The sequence below is a fragment of the Eulemur rufifrons genome, chromosome 30, assembly GCF_041146395.1.
Source record: "Eulemur rufifrons isolate Redbay chromosome 30, OSU_ERuf_1, whole genome shotgun sequence".
NCBI lineage: Eukaryota > Metazoa > Chordata > Mammalia > Primates > Lemuridae > Eulemur > Eulemur rufifrons.
In genome coordinates this window covers 101,803,919-101,819,753 of record NC_091012.1, presented here as the reverse complement: position 1 = coordinate 101,819,753, position 15,835 = coordinate 101,803,919, and the positions used below count along the sequence as shown (strand labels likewise).

General features: G+C 52.7%; 1 protein-coding gene across 2 annotated transcripts; it reads right to left on the bottom strand.

The window, feature by feature from the left end:
- Positions 1-219: 219 nt before the first annotated feature.
- On the bottom strand, positions 220-15,237 carry SUV39H1 (SUV39H1 histone lysine methyltransferase). Of its 2 annotated transcripts, none has more exons than XM_069463362.1 (6): positions 15,186-15,237; positions 12,052-12,197; positions 9,733-10,395; positions 2,714-2,860; positions 2,500-2,629; positions 220-1,759 (listed from the first exon to the last, which is right to left on the bottom strand). In XM_069463362.1, exons 1-6 carry the CDS (start codon positions 15,235-15,237, stop codon positions 1,626-1,628), a joined length of 1,272 nt encoding a protein of 423 aa, XP_069319463.1. In that variant the 3' UTR covers positions 220-1,625. The 2 variants fall into 2 exon arrangements, with proteins under 2 accessions (XP_069319463.1, XP_069319464.1); XM_069463363.1 differs by lacking the exon at positions 15,186-15,237 and adding an exon at positions 14,229-14,297.
- Positions 15,238-15,835: the final 598 nt, after the last annotated feature.

The window sequence follows — 15,835 nt, the reverse complement described above, 5'->3', positions numbered from 1 at the left end:
GACAGCAATGGATTTAGTTTGCTTTTAGGTGCATTTTTAAATTTAAGTATAAAGGAAGCTTATCTTAGGTCAAGATGTTATGTAGATGATGGTGTAAGCAATATGCTCTGGGGGCCAGAATTGGAACAGCTAGAGCCAGATGGCTGAGGTGTGAGGAAGATGCTCCTGGACAAGCCCGCCCGCAACGCACATGCAAGGCCCTCAATGCCCACACCTTGCTTTGTTCAGTCAATATTTCATTTTATTGATGCCCACTCCGGGTTGGGTGGGGCCAAGGGGTACACAAGAGGAAAGCCAGATTCAGTCCATGCCTGAAGGTCAGTCTGGGGGAGAGGGCAGGATGGACACACGGACACACAGATCTGGCATCTGGTAGCAGGGCACACAGTCTCACATGGGGTACTCTGGGCACAAGTAGTCAGGAAAGGCTTCCTAGAGAAGGCCTCATGGGGGTGGGGGAGCAAGGGGCGAGGCAGCCATCAGAACCTTTGCCTTTTATACATTTGTAGGCAGGTAACTTTTGAGACCAGTAAACCCAGGGTGAGCGCAAAGGGCTGGGGGCTGGGGCTGGCAGGCAGCAGAGGCTTCGCTGCCACCTCCCCATCCCACAGTGGGGAAGGGAAGCCCCCCCCTACACTTGGCCTGTACTTCACCTTTGCCACATGGGCCCTTTCCTAGGACCCACCTCCGTGGTTTTCAAGGCTTCCCTGAGACAATCCACATGGACCAGGTGCTCTACCCAGTGCCTGGCACCTCATCAATGCACATTTCTGTCCTAAGTGCTATCTATGGACTATCTAGATCTTCGTTCTAGTTCTGAGCAGTACCAGCAGTCATCACACCCCAGGTCAGGGCTCTCAGCACCCCCAGAGCTCCCGAGAACCCTAGGTATCGTCTCTGTACTCTTTGAAGGCAGAGCTCAGGCCCAGGCCACCGCCAGGGCTGGCCAAATCTGACTGCCTTCCTCTCACTGGTCAGTGGGCCGTGGCCATCCACTCCCCTTCCAGTGGCATATGGGCATCCACTTCTCAGATGGGCAGCCCTGAAGAAGAGACCCTACAGCTGCCAGCACTGTAAGCACGAGCAGAAACCAGCCTCAGCCCCCAGCCCTGGAGACCCTGTTTCCTTCACTAGTACAAAGTTTCTGTGGTCAGGGAACCAGCTTTATGTCCTGCTGGGAACTCTGGGCTCTGATGTCTGCCTGCCCTGGGGTTGCTTCCCCATACCTTTGGGGCAGTAGGGAGGAGGCCTGCAGCAGACTCCTCAAGCTCCAGGCAGAAGCAGGTGCAAAAACAAACATTGTTCTATTCTGGGGCTAGCTGGGGCTCACCCCTTGGACCTCCTTGATAGGCCACGAATCCCAACTGCAGAAAGTCCTGATGTTGAAAAATTACTTCTGAAGGTGGGTGAGGGTTTGTAAGTGCAACCCACAGATGGGGCTGAGACAGGGAAAGGGGACTCCTGGAGTCGGTCCTCACCGCAGCCGCAGCCCTAAGCGTGGAGCAGGTGGGGCAGGTGGAGGCAGGCGAGGCCCTGGCTGTCATTCCTTGACAGGAGGGCAGCTGTGGGGGGAGGGGCAGGCAGCTTCAGGCCCCCTCATCAGTCTGGTCTGAGACTTCTAAGGGCTAGAAGAGGTATTTGCGGCAGGATTCAGTCCCACACTTGCATTCAATACGGACCCGCTTCTTGGGGGAGCCAGGGAGCCCAGCCAGACCAAAGTTGGAGTCCATGCGGGTGCTCTCCATGTCCACGGGGTCCACTGTGGAGTCACAGCCAGGGAGGGAAGTGGGAAGGGAAGGAGGGAGGGAGGGAGGGGACTTGTTAGAAGGCCTGGATGAAGCATCCTGCTACCCTTTTACCATGAGACGGGGATCTTGGGGGCAGGGAACAGCTCTGGGATTTGAGTTAGGAGGGATCTTAGGGTTGCTGGTTTGGGGCTAGGGCCAGGGCTCGGCACTGGAGAGGTGTTGGGGGAGGCAGCTGCGATCAGGGAACCAGGAGGGTTGTTTCAGGCAGGGGTCAGGGATGGAGGGCCACCTGGGTGTCCAGAGGGGCATCTGAATTCTCCTGCCAAAGATCTGCCCTTGAGTGTCTCAGAGGTGGCTAGTTTGTCAAGGAGGAGACTGGCTGAAGGCCACAGGGTGTCCAGAGGCTTAGAATGAAGAAGGCCAAGAGGGATTAGGAGTGGGGAGGGGTTGGGGGATGTTCACTCAATACTGGAGTTGGAAAAGTGTCTTAACTCTCCAGCCAAACATCTCCCCCCAGAAGTCTTGGTATGAACGCCTCAGGGTGGGGGTTCAGGGTTTGGGAATGAGGTGGCCCCAAGGGGTGGGCAAGGGTCTAGGAGTCTAGATGGGAGAGTGGGAGTCAGGAAGAGCATCTTAAAGCTCCAGCTAAAGAATTTCCCTTGGTTCTGTGAGTGACTGGTGTGCCTTAGGGAGGGGTCCTCATGTCCCGCATCACTATGTGCCCCTGCCCCCAGTCCCTTGCCACCCCCACCTTGCATGTTGTAATCAAAGGTGAGCTCCTCGCCTGCCCGGATGGTTCTTGTGGCAAAGAAAGCGATGCGGGGCAGCCGCTCATCAAGGTTGTCTATGAAGACATTGTACACCTGCAGGTTGGGGTCACACTGGGCGAGAAAGAACAGTGGGAGAGTGAGGAGAACCCCAGCCTGCCCCGCCTCACCCCCCTCCCGCCTGCCAGGGGTACCCACACTGTGGTTGACGAAGTGGGAGATGTTGCCATAGTAGGCGGCATCCACGGTATACACGTCTTCCACGTAGTCCAGGTCGAAAAGGTAGGTGGCGCCCTGGCGGTCATAGATCTGGCCCCGCCGCTCTGCCTCCTCTGAGGTAATGATCTGGGGAAAGGGCCATGGGCAAGGGGAGATTGGACATGAAGGGTCAGGAAAGCCAGCATGGCTCCTGAGCCCTGAAGAACAGTGAGCAGAGGCACCCCTGCCCCATGGACATACGGGGGCAGCGATGCAGAGGACGTCAGACCTTGTTAGGGGCTGGGCCTCAGCAACCCGCTGCCCACCCCTCCTCAGGCCCCTGGATGGCATGGGGAGTTCTCTCAGTGTCGGGCAGAGGCTGGCTACAAGGTCCAGTTAGAGTAAAAGAAAGCAAACTCCTCCTGCTGCTGCCCAGCAAGAATTGCCTCAATTCCCAGAGCCTCCTGTGCCCTGGGGACAGAGCAAGAAGGGGCCTGCACAGTGGCTCACACCTGTAATCACAGCACTCTGGGAGACCAAGGCGGGAGGATCGCTTGAGCTCAAGAGTTCAAGACCAGCCTGAGCAAGAACGAGACCCCATCTCTACTAAAAATAGAAAAAATTAGCCAGGCTTAGTGGCACGCGCCTGTAGTCCCAGCTACTTGGGAGGCTGAGGCAGGAGGATCTCTTGAGCCCAGGAGTTGGAGGTTGCTGTGAGCTAGGCTGACGCCATGGCACTCTAGCCTGGATGACAGCGTGAGACTCTGTCTCAAACAAACAAACAATAAAACAAAACAACAACATAGTATGATCCCAGTCCCTACAAAAAAAAAAAAAAGAAGAAGAAAGAAAGAAAGAAAATAATTAGGCTGGGCACGGTGCCTCACACCTGTAATCCTAGCACTCTGGGAGGCCGAGGCGGGAGGATCACTCGAGGTCAGGAGTTCGAGACCAGCCTGAGCAAGAGCAAGACCCCATCTCTACTAAAAATAGAAAGAAATTATAGGGACAGCTAAAAATATATATAGAAAAAATTAGCCGGGCATGGTGGCGCATGCCTGTAGTCCCAGCTACCCGGGAGGCTGAAGCAGGAGGATTCCTTGAGCCCAGGAGTTTGAGGTTGCTGTGAGCTAGGCTGACGCCACTGCATTCCAGCCTGGGCAAGAGAAAATGTTGATAATAATAATGAATTACATATATATATATATAGAGAGAGAGAGAGAGAGAGAGAAAGAGACCCCCGCCCCCATAGCGAGAAAGACCCAAAGCAAGGACAAGAAAGAAAGAGACTCAGGGCGCACTGGGGGAGAGAGACACTGAGTGATCCAGGGCAAGGGAGCCTGAGCCAGCGTGGGACCCAGCACAAGACAGCTAGAGTGGCTCAGGCTATGCAGACGTTAAGAAAGCCATGGAGAACAAGGGGGAAGAGACCTGTAGAGACAGAGTTAGAAACGTAGACAGACTCTTATATGGGAGACTCAGATCCAGAGAAAATACCAAGAGCCCAGAGAGTCTGAGATGGCAAGAAAGAGGCTGAGGCCAAAAACTTCACAGATAGAACAACAGAGGGGAGGAAAGATGAAAGGAGACAGGAGTGCAGGTGAGAGAAGCCCTCCCTCAGCCCGACACTGCTCCCCAGTGCGGACAACTGGTGCTCAAGACAGTAGCAGGTGTCTCCTCCTCAGTCCCTTCCTCCCCAGCTGGACCCCCATGTGTCCTAGTAAATGCGAAGCTGCAGCACCATCCTAGCCCCAGCCCGTCCTTGCCTCCCAAATGCTGTTGCTAGGTCTTCCACCCCACCCTACCCCAACAAATCTCTCTTCTCTGGCCCCATGTCCCCTCTTCCCTCAGGGGCCAGCAACTACAGCGTTCTGGCCCCAGTGTAGCTGCCATGCCCTTCCCTGGGTGAGGGTTCCCCCTGTACCCAAGAGTGCCCCCTCCTCAGCCTCAGGGTACCCTAGACCAGGACTAGTCTCACTCTCTACTCCTGGATCTCCTAACACCTTTCTGCCCGGCCCTCAGAGGTGAGTGCCACAAAGTGCACAACACACAGGAGACACATAGGAACTGCTATTGATTTTTCTTTTGCTTTCTTGCTTAGTGACCTGTCCTCTGTCCAAGTGGTGGTCCTCCAGGCAGCTCAAACACTCTCTTCCCCCACACTTCTTCTTCCTGCCCTCTCCCTTCTCCAGAGACCCACCCAGGCCTCCTTCCTTGCTCACCCTCATGCAGGTCAGTGACCACGCTCTTCTGACTTGCAAATCTGTCCCCTTAGCCAGGATGGCCACACTGGTATCCTGTGTCCTCCCTGCCTCTTACATAGTCACCTCCAGCCTGTACTCTGTGCCATCTATGCCTTGAGTAAACCAAGATTTACCCGCCTCAGGCCATACTCACTGCCCCATGTTCCAGCTCCGCTCCTGAGGAGCCTGGCTTCCCACACCCAATTTTTGTTTGTTGACTCATTCATTCAATGGATTTTTATTGAGGCCTGCCCTGTGCCTAGTCTCAGCTGTCAGGGCTCACAGTCTGGTGGGAGAGACAAAGGGACCAGGCTTGGTCCCCATTCTCAGGAGTCACAGCTAGGTGGGGGACATAAAGGAACCAGACTTGGTTCCAACACTCAGGGGTCACAGTCTGGTGACAGAGACAGACTCAGACACCCACAGTGCAAGATGTTGATCAGGAAACACTGTGCTTAGGGTTCGAGAGGGAATGGAAAAGAGATACATCCTCTAAAGCAAGTGTAGATCATAAAAGGGCTTTTGACACCAGGTTGAAGAATGGGGACTCTCTCCTGAGGGACGCAGCAGGAGCCACAGAAGTGTTTTGAGGTGGAGTATGTCAAGGTCAGTCTCCCTCTACCTCCAGGAGAATACGCATTCTTCCTTGTGGCTCAAACAGATCCTCCAGGCAGCCTTCCAAGCTTCCCGGTTCTCACCCCACCTCAGAAGCTGGATGCCTCTCTAATTAAGCCCTGGGATCAAAGGGCAGCATCTCCCAGGCTCACAGGCATTCTGGGTGGCGTCTGAGCCATTTTTTTCATTGTAGCCCCTCCTGGAGCCAGTGGGAATGCCCACCTCCTCCTTGGTCTGTCTTCCTGCCTGTTCTGCTCCTACCTGCTCTCCCAGTCTCACCAGGAGTGAGTCATACTATAAGCCCTCCAGGGCACAAACGGCTCCTGGTGCCTTCTCTGTAATGGTTGGTCCACTAGGGAACAGATCGGTCCATGTCCCCCCTCCCTAGCAGCTCTCCAGAATGACTGGAGAAGACGCAGGCTGTAGGCTGGCAGCTTGGAAAGGGTGCCGATGACTTAAACAGGAACTAGGAGACTTGCCGTCAGCTGCTGCTCTGCCTCCTGGATATGCCATCCTGAATGTTCTCTCTCTGCACCTGTTTTCTCAGCCAAATAAAAAAAAAAAAAAAAGGCCACCAGGCCTGGCAGAGCACCAGTTTCAGACACTTGGGCTTTTTCTTTATTTTTTTACCCACTTTACTAGCTTTGTATCTTTGAGCAAATTACTACACCTTGCTGGTCCTCAGTTTTATCATCTGTAGAATGGGAATGACAGTGACAAAATCTTGTAAAGATCCAAGATCATGGACATGAAAGGTGTTTCTGTTTTTGATAACAGGAGTGGTTATGAGTACTGCATCTTGTTGGAATCTAAGATGCGCCCTTATTTTTTGTGACCTTTACCGACAAAGGAAAAACTACCGTTATTTAAATGATACACCATCATTTCATTAAATTAATTAAGACTCCTTTTCATGTCCGAGATGTTAAAATAGGAACAAAGTGCATGTTTTTGAGTGGATAAAATAGGCTAGCATTCTCTGCTGGGTAAGGGTGGGAATGCTCTGCAGGAATGTGAACGTTCTGACCAAATGTGGAAGGGTGCAAAGGAGGAAAGGGCAGGTTGTTGGTGTCCCAGTTGTAGAATGGGGTGGTGTACAGGTAGGGAGATATGCCCTCCATTACATAACACCCTGGTATAGTGTCTGGGACAACACCACATAATCAAGTCAATTAGTATTTCTGCAACTAAATTTATGAATATTCAACCCCAGTAGGATAAATAAAGACTATAAATAGGCCCCTACCAGGCCAGGCTGGGTCTTATAGCCAGATGGGTTACAAACACTTTCGGTTTTCTGAGCATTTTGGATTTTCTGAATTTTGGACTGTACTGGCTAACGTTTATATAAAACTTACCATATATTGAACACTGCTCAAGTGCTTTTTCAAAGTAGCTTCACACATAAAAACTCATTTAATTCTTATAACAGCCAGAGATTACTTCAGTACAGCCTCAGAAAAATTAAATTAAAAATTCTTGTAATAAGTGTAGGAGGTGGGTGCTATTATGGTTCCCATTTTACAGATTAGGAAACTGAGACACAGCAGTTAAGTGACTGATCAGTGCTGGAGCTGGGATTCAGGCTCAGGCAGGCAGGCTCCAGGGTCCAGGGTCCACCCTCCTGACCACTTTGCTATGCTGCCTCTTCAGAGGGGGATGCGAGAAGATGAGTTGGCTCTGGCGGTGTTCAGGGGCCTGTGGCACCATCAGGAGGACCCATGGGTCTGAGGGTGCTGGAGGGGCCTGGAAGTCACTGAATGTGGCCAAGAGGGAGGCCAAGAATAGTGCAGAAAGAATGTGTGGAGAGTGGGAAGGGTGAGAGTCCCTGGAAACCCTGATGTTTCCAGCGCGGAGGAGTAAGGACACTAAGGAAGAGAAGCCAGAAAAGTATCAGGCCCAGGGGACTCTGAGGCTGCCTGTGGGAGGTACTCTTCCACCTCCTCAACTGTCAGGATCCTGCATGGTAGACAGCTTTTCCTCTAGATATCAGAACTGTGAGGCTGAGCCACTTCTTGCCCTGTGCGGCCTCTAGAACTGTCAGGGGCCTATAGGGTCTGGACACCTCCTCCTCCAGACCGTCAGATGCCTCCAGGGTAAGGAAACATGCTCCTCTAGACAGTTAGGGTCCCTCTGAGGTCTAGACACCTCCAGAATGTGAGGACACTGATATGGACACTTCCTCGAGACTGTCAGGGTGCTCTTGGGTGTAGACCCGATCTATTCTAGAGTGTCCAGATCCCTCTGGGATGAGGATACTTCTTTTTCCTGACTGTCAGGACAGTGTGGGTGTGGACACTTCCCAAGTCAGACCACCAGGGCCCTCTGGGAGCATGAAGAGCTTGAGCTCTTCCTTCAAGTAATTGGGGTCACTCTGGGACATGGACACCTCTTCTTGCAGACTGTCAGAAACCCTCTGGGTGTGGACACCTCCTCCTTCCTCCAGACTGTCCGGTCTTTCGACATGTGGCCATTTCTTCCAGCAGATTATCAGGGTTATCTGGGGTGTGTCAGAATCCTCTGTGATGTAGATTGCTCTGCCTTAAGACTGTCTCTGTCCCGCTGTGGTCTGACCCTCTCTACTATACAGCTCCTCTCCTTGTCATTTTTTTTTTTTTTTTTTTTTGAGACAGAGTCTCACTCTGTTGCCCGGGCTAGAGTGAGTGCCGTGGCGTCAGCCTAGCTCACAGCAACCTCAGACTCCTGGGCTTAAGCGATCCTCCTGCCTCAGCCTCCCGAGTAGCTGGGACTACAGGCATGCACCACCATGCCCGGCTAATTTTTTGTATATATATATATTTTTAGTTGTCCATATAATTTCTTTCTATTTTTAGTAGAGATGGGGTCTCGCTCTTGCTCAGGCTGGTCTCGAACTCCTGACCTCGAGCGATCCACCCGTCTCGGCCTCCCAGAGTGCTAGGATTACAGGCGTGAGCCACCGCGCCCAGCCTCTCCTTGTCATTAATGTCAGTACTACAATGTGGATACCCTCAGGTGTGTGTCCCTCAGGCCAGTTTCTGTCATTCCCTAACCATATCACACTCCTAAGAAACTTACAGAAGTATATGGAGGTATTTGGGGTTGTCACCATGACAGGGCACACTCATGGACTTAAACGGTCAAGGTCCAGGGATACTAAATATTCCGAGATGCATGAGGCAGTTCCACATAACAAAGAATTGTCCCATCCCAAATGCCTACACCACACTCCACCTTAGAATACGACACTTTCTATTCCAGACATTTATTAGGTATTCACCCAAACCCCTTGTGTTTTCCACCTGGACACATGGCTGAAGCACATTCTCCCACCTCCCTTGCACTGAGGGAAGGCCAGTGACTCAGTTACAGCCAAGAGAGTGTGGGCAGAGTGATGTGCGCAGCACCCAGGCCTGGCCCGTTAGAACCTCCCCTCGTAGCCCCCGCTCAGCCCACCTGCCAGGCAATGCCGAGGCTCTAGCAGCAACTCCAAGGCACAGCAAAGGCACAACAGGGAAAGAGTCTAGGTGTCCCAGTTGTTGTGTGAAAGGATACCCTCCCAAACACCCACACTAGACTGTTCTATGAGCAAAAAAACTTCCCATGTGTGAAGCCACTAAGATGGGAGATTGCTTATTACAGGGGCTGGCCTGCTTAACACACTGGGCCTTTCCACGGTGTCCTGAAAGTGCACAGGAGGAAGAAACGAGCCTCTGTCCAAGGCGTGTCTACATCCTATTCTAAACTGATTGTGTTCTTTTTGTGCAGACTAGTAAAAGATGTTCCTTCAGGGCAGACACGGCTTGCTGATAAGACAGAGCCTTGTGAAAGGAGAAGAGGAAGTGTCTTTTCAGGTGATGCAACCCTGGCCAGACCACATGGCCTGTTAAGAGGAATGCTGCCCGGATCTCAGTTCCCACTTTTCTTCTTTGCTAGGTACCCTTATGAAGTCAACCCAGCCCAGAAGTATTTCAGTATTCTTTTAACCACCAGCAATGTACCAGCCTGGAATACTAGCCCCTGCCCCATGGCCCTGTGACAGTCAGATCGACCCCCCTCCCCCAGACCTTTCCCACAGGGAAAGCAGGGAGTTGCAGGCACACAGTGAGGAGAGCTGGGTGCACACACTACAAACACAGAGTGGGAAGAGCTGCACACACACACCCGGTCCCGTCTCCCTACCTCTCCGACGTACTCCATGACGAAGCTGTTCTTGCGGATCTTCTCCAGTGTGCGGACGCCCCAGCCACGCCCATCATCCGTGCGGAAGATGCAGAGGTCATAGCGGATGCCCTTCTGTACTACGCGATTGGGGCAGTCATACCCACAGCGGCAGCGGGAGTTGCACTCGTAGATGGGCAGCCCGGCTCGAAGCCGTACCTGGCCTTGGTCATTGTAGGCAAACTTGTGCAGTGACGCCCCTGGGCAGCAGCCTCCAGTGGGTGCCCACAGACAGTCCTGGCACTCACAGCCCACAGCCACCTGGTTGAGGGTGATACCTTCACCAACACGGTACTCATTGATGTACACAAAGGCCCTCGGGGGGCCGTCCAGGTCCACCTCATTCTCCACGGTGATACGTCCCAGGTGGCTACGCTTGGCATTGAGCTCTTTCTCCCAGCGCCGGAGCGCCCGCCTCTGCTTGGCCTTCTGCACCAGGTAGTTGGCCAAGCTTGGGTCCAGGTGCCGGGGGGTCTTCGACCGATGGTGCCGCCGGAGCAGCTCCCTTTCTAAGTCCTTGTGGAACTGCTTGAGTATTCGTATACACTTGAGATTCTGCCGTGGCTCCCAGGTGCTCTCTGAGTCTGGGTATCCACGCCACTTCACCAGATAATATTCCTGTTCCTGTTGGGGGGCGGGAAGGGGCATGGGGGCACCATAAGTGGCACAATCCTTGGGCCAGTCTTCATGGGGCTTCCATCCCAAAGCCAACAGATAACTCCCACCCCACCCTTTTTCTGGAATGACTCCATGCAGTGGTTAAAAAGCATGAGCTACACAGTGATGGCCGGGCGTGGTGGCTCACGCCTGTAATCCTAGCACTCTGGGAGGCCGAGGTGGGCAGATCGTTTGAGCTCAGGAGTTCGAGACCAGCCTGAGCAAGAGCGAGACCCCACCTCTACTAAAAATAGAAAGAAATTATATGGACAGCTAAAAATATATATAGAAAAAATTAGCCGGGCATGGTGGCGCATGCCTGTAGTCCCAGCTACTTGGGAGGCTGAGATAGGAGGATCGCTTGAGCTCAGGAGTTTGAGGTTGCTGTGAGCTAGGCTGACGCCACGGCACTCACTCTAGCCTGGGCAACAGAGTGAGACTCTGTCTCAAAAAAAAAAAAAAAAAAAGCATGAGCTACACAGTGAGGATTACTGGGTTCGAGTCCTGCTCTCCCCCTTGCTATCTGTCCAAATGCCAACTTTTAATCTCCCAAATCCATTCCCTCCACTGTCCTCCCCACCATCAGCTCCTTCCTTCTAGCTGTCCAGGCTCAGACTCCTGGAGTCATCCTTGACTCCTCTTTTGCTCACTCCCTACATCTACCCTCCGTACATCCCATCAGCCCCACCTTCAAAATGCATCCAGACTCCAACCCTTTCAAACAAACCATGGTCACTGCCTGGACCCTGACAGGAGCCTCTTCACAGGCCCCTGCCTCTGCCTCGCCCCCTGCAGGCTGTTCTCCACACAGCAGCCAGAGGGAGCTGGAATTGCCAAGAGGCAGCTCTAGGATAGAGTTCAACAACACAGACTCTACACCCTGGGTACAAATCCTGAATCCACCACTCCCTAGCTGTATGGTTTTAGGCAAGTTATTTAACTTTGCTGGGCCTCATTGCCTCATATGAAAATAAGAAAATAGCTAACATTTTCTAGCATTCATTATGTAGCAAGAACTGTTCTAAGTAACTTACATGTATTATTATTTAATCCTCACAACTTGCAATGGGATAGATACTACTAGTCATCCTCATTTGAAAGATGAGGAAAAATGAAGTACTGAGTTTGGGTAAGCAGCCTGGGATTACACAGCCAGGATTTGAACCCAAGCACGCTGGCTTTGCAGTGTGTTCTCTTAACTTCTCCTGCCATTACCTCCTCTGGCAACGATAACTGTTCCCACTTCACAGTGTCTGTTGTTAGAGGGATTAAATGAGTTTGAGAGGAAGGGCTTTGCACATTGAAAGTGCTCAATAACTGTCAGCTATCAACAACTCTACTCCTGGGCTCAGCTTCTCAATCTTTGCAATTGGTTTGTATTCCTAGGGAGGTGGGAAGAGAGATTTATTTGGGGATTCGTTCTGAGCTCCTGTTCCCCTCAAAAAGCCACTTAGTTTCCCCATCTGTAAAATGGGGACAAGAGGGTCTATTCATCCTATTTTTTTCAGGATCAGGGTAGAAAATTTCCTTTGGAAACAGATGTGGGCAGTGGGGGGCAAGAAGGCTGGAAACCAATTTTATGGAGACCCACCCCCTCCCAGGGCTTGGTCACCCCAGACTCACGCGGATCTTCTTGTAATCACACAGGTACTCGACTTCAAAGTCACAGAGGTTCCTCTTAGAGATACCGAGGGCAGGGCAGGAGAGCTTGGCCAGGCGGCATAGGTCCTGCAGCTGATTCCAAGAAGACTTGCAACACACGTTGCAGCCTGGAACAAGGGGGCCAGAAAGAACTATTACTGGGCAGCCTGACCAGGCCAGGGGCCAAAGGGGACCCAGGATCCTCCCTGGAACATCCGAAAGACTGCCTAAGAGTCGGGGAAAGTTAATTCACAGGCCTTCCCTAATGCTGAGACTCTTCTGCAACAGAAATGTGCCACTTCCTTGAACTTCAATGCTCACTGCCCAAGGTTACCCCTGGAGCAGCAGTTCTCAAAGTGGGGTTTGCTACATTCACTGTCATCAGGGAATCTATTCCCAGAGCTCCAAACTCTCTCTACACTACTTCTAAAACGGCCTGCAAACCTACCTTGAGTTCAGGGCTGAGCTGATCACCCTTCTCTTCATTTTGCAAAAGAAAGAGAACAACAACCCCCATCTCAGTAGGGTGCATTGCCCTGAGGGGCAGGTGGTGGTGGGGATGAGAGTAAAACCTCCAGGGCACCAAACAAAGATGTAACTGGAAAGACTGGTCCTTAACCCCTTATCTGAAACTCCTGGGCCAGATGTGTTTTGGAATTTCAAAATTTTTTAGATTTTACAAGTATAGTTCTAGGATCAGGGGCATCAAGCCTTATCAAACACATTAAATAGTTCTGCAGCAAAAGTATGGATTTTCCACATTATATAGAAGCAAAGATATAAAATGGGCTCAATGAATAGTCCCACTTTATAATCTACTTTCACCATGAGTGGTGCCACATTTAAGAAAAATATTTCAACTTTCAGGACTTCATAGAATTATTAATAATAGATTGTAGGATGATATTACATTACAGGAAGGTTCCTTGAATGATCAATTTGGGTGCCTTAAACCCACAAAGTATATTTTTTCACTCTGCATTTTGACTTTCTGTCTCATCCACATTTCTGTGAAGGATAAAGCTCAGCCAAAGGGTATGCTCTGAATTTAGGAACATGCAAAGCAGTACAGGTTGGTGACATCAATTCTTGTAAATATACCTAGAATATTTCTGGGGCTACCAAAATATTTCAAGACACACAGATTTAAAAATATATATTCCTTTGACTCAAGGCACATTCTTAGTGTGCTTTAGAAGCCATGTTATCAAATCATTTCATAAAACATTACAAGTGTAGCCAATACTCATCATATTTCATCTTTTTAAAATGTTAACTATTTTCTATTTCCCTTTACAAAAATCTTTAAACTCATGATGAAATACTCTAGATGTCAACCTAAAGACAAGAGCTTTTCAAAATTATTTCGTGTGCTTCCCCCACCAAAGGCCTAGTGGAGACTGAGCCTGTCTGTGCCCACGCTTTCCTCTCCCTTCCAAACCCCTCAACTTGCATTTGAAACCCCACAAAAGTGGTCCCGACATCTCCAGCTGCTCTGTTGGCTCCACACTGACCACTGCTGGATTTTCGTACCACTGGGAGGTCTCCCTCACACCTGTGGAACACATTCTCTTCGCGGCCTTCCTCATGCAGCAGAGCCCCCAACATTCTGAGTCACCCCTCTTTCCCAGCACATGGGGGAGTCCAGCTCTCCTATCAGGGAGGCCCCATTTCCCTCTACTCCAAACCCTTCCCCCATCACGCTCAGAGGAGACAGCCGCCCCCTGAAGAGTCCCCTGTCCCCCCACTCTAACGGGGGAGTCTGTCCCCCTTCTCTTCCCTCCCCTTCCGGCGTCTCGCGTGGACACCGAGCGGGTAACGGTCACCGGGGGCCAGTTTTCCCGCGCGCGGGCGCGGCCTCCCCCGACAAGCCCCCGCGCGTGCGCGCGACGGTCCGGTCGCGATCTGCGGCGCGCGCCCCCCTCCCGCGGCCCCACTTAGCCCCGCGTCCGCCGCGCTCCGAGACGCGCGCCCCCTCCTCTCAGCCCCGCCCAGCCCCGTGCGCCAGGCCCGCGCTCCCCGAGCCCTATCCTTTCCGTGCCGGGCTTCCGGCTCCCGGCTCCGTGGCCTCGGACGCCAGGACCCCGAGCCCGCTACGCCACCCCTCCAGCCCACCCGGCCCGGCCGGCGGGCCCGCGCCTCTGCTGCCACTGCTTCACCTTTTAAATTTTCCGCCATCTTTCCCCACGGCTAACGACATTCGGGCCTAACCGGCCTCGCGAGAAGAGAGCTCGCGCGGGCGTGGCCGGGAACGCGCAGCCTATTGGCCGCGGCTCACCGCGAGCAGTGCCCGCGCGGACCAACTGGCGAGCCGTGACCGGACCCCTCCCCGCCGCCCGGCTCGGTCCCGGAGGCGGGTGCTCGCCGCGGTTTCCCAGAGTGCGTCTGGGCGGCGGCGGCGGCGGCGGCGCCGCCAGCTGAGGTTGCTCGAGGCTCTGCCCGTACGCCGGTCTGTCTGTCACGCTGGTAGCCAATCACGTCGTCAGCCAGTCAGACGGGGGATTCTTCGTCCCGTCAGACCCCCAGTTACCACCGTCAGTCAGTCCGTCATCACATATTAACCCCAAGCAGGCCGTGACTCCTAGGTGGACTAGCGCCACATCCAGCTGGTCAGTCGGCCACCCGATTCAAATCAGGCAATGGGTCGTTCACCCCAGACAGGTGTCTAATCAGACTCTCTCCCCATTCACACTGTCAGTCAGTCAATGGCAGCATCCATTTGTGCCCTCGAGCTGGCTGCGATTTCCTGGAGGCAGGCAGACTGCACTGTTAGCCAGCCTGTCATTCTCTCGGACCGTCCGGTCTTCACATTGTCAGCCGACCAATCAGCCCTCCTCACCCTCTACCCCTGCCCTGGGACCAGCTGCGATTCTCCCTGGGGAAATCCTCTCTTGATGCTACAGCATCTAGCCACGCCCTCTGGCAGGCTGTGTTTAGGTCGGGACAAGATGTCATTGTCAGCATCTAATACAGCCCCGTGGGGCAGTCACACTATCAGTTGGTCATTGTAGTTCTCTCAGATTACTCCTCATTCACACCACGATTCAGTAACAACACCCAGCTAGGCCCTCACAACAAATAGTCACAGCAACAGTACGTTTAAGCTTCCACACCACCTGTCAGTGGGGCAGCCAGTCTGTTATTTCCAAGGCGACGCATCCCCACCATCAGTCAGTCTATCCTCTGATGCATTGGGTCCCTCAGGGAGGGTGGGATTCTATCAGGGCAGACACTCGGTAACCACATAGAGCCGTGGAGTCAGGCAGCTAGCTGATCTTGCTGTTGGTCAGCCAGCCTGTGACTCGTTCAATCTGGCCCTCATATTGTCGGTCAGCAAGGTAGTCATTCTCAGCATCGACCAACCACAGTCAGTGGGAGCAGCCAACAGGCCCTCCAGCATGCTGGGATTCAGTGAGGGAGGGCATCCAGTCCCCAGACACAGCTGCCTAGCGAGCAGCCACAGATCTGTTGATCAGTCAGTCTGAAATTCCCTCAGGTAGCCCTACTTCACACCGAGCCAGACAGTAGAACATCCAGACATTCTCTCAGGCCAGCTGTGATTCCTAACACTAGTCAGTCATTCACAACATGTGGCCACCCAGACAGGCAAGGAGCATCACAGGTCATCAGTCAGCCAGCCTGCAAGGCCCTCAGGAGGCTGCCTGTCATCTCCACTGTCAGGCCGCCAGGCCCAGCCAGTCCTAGGCAGGCTGTCATTCAGTTAGATGTTCAGGAAACCATGCTGTCAGGTTCTCAAATTGCCCCT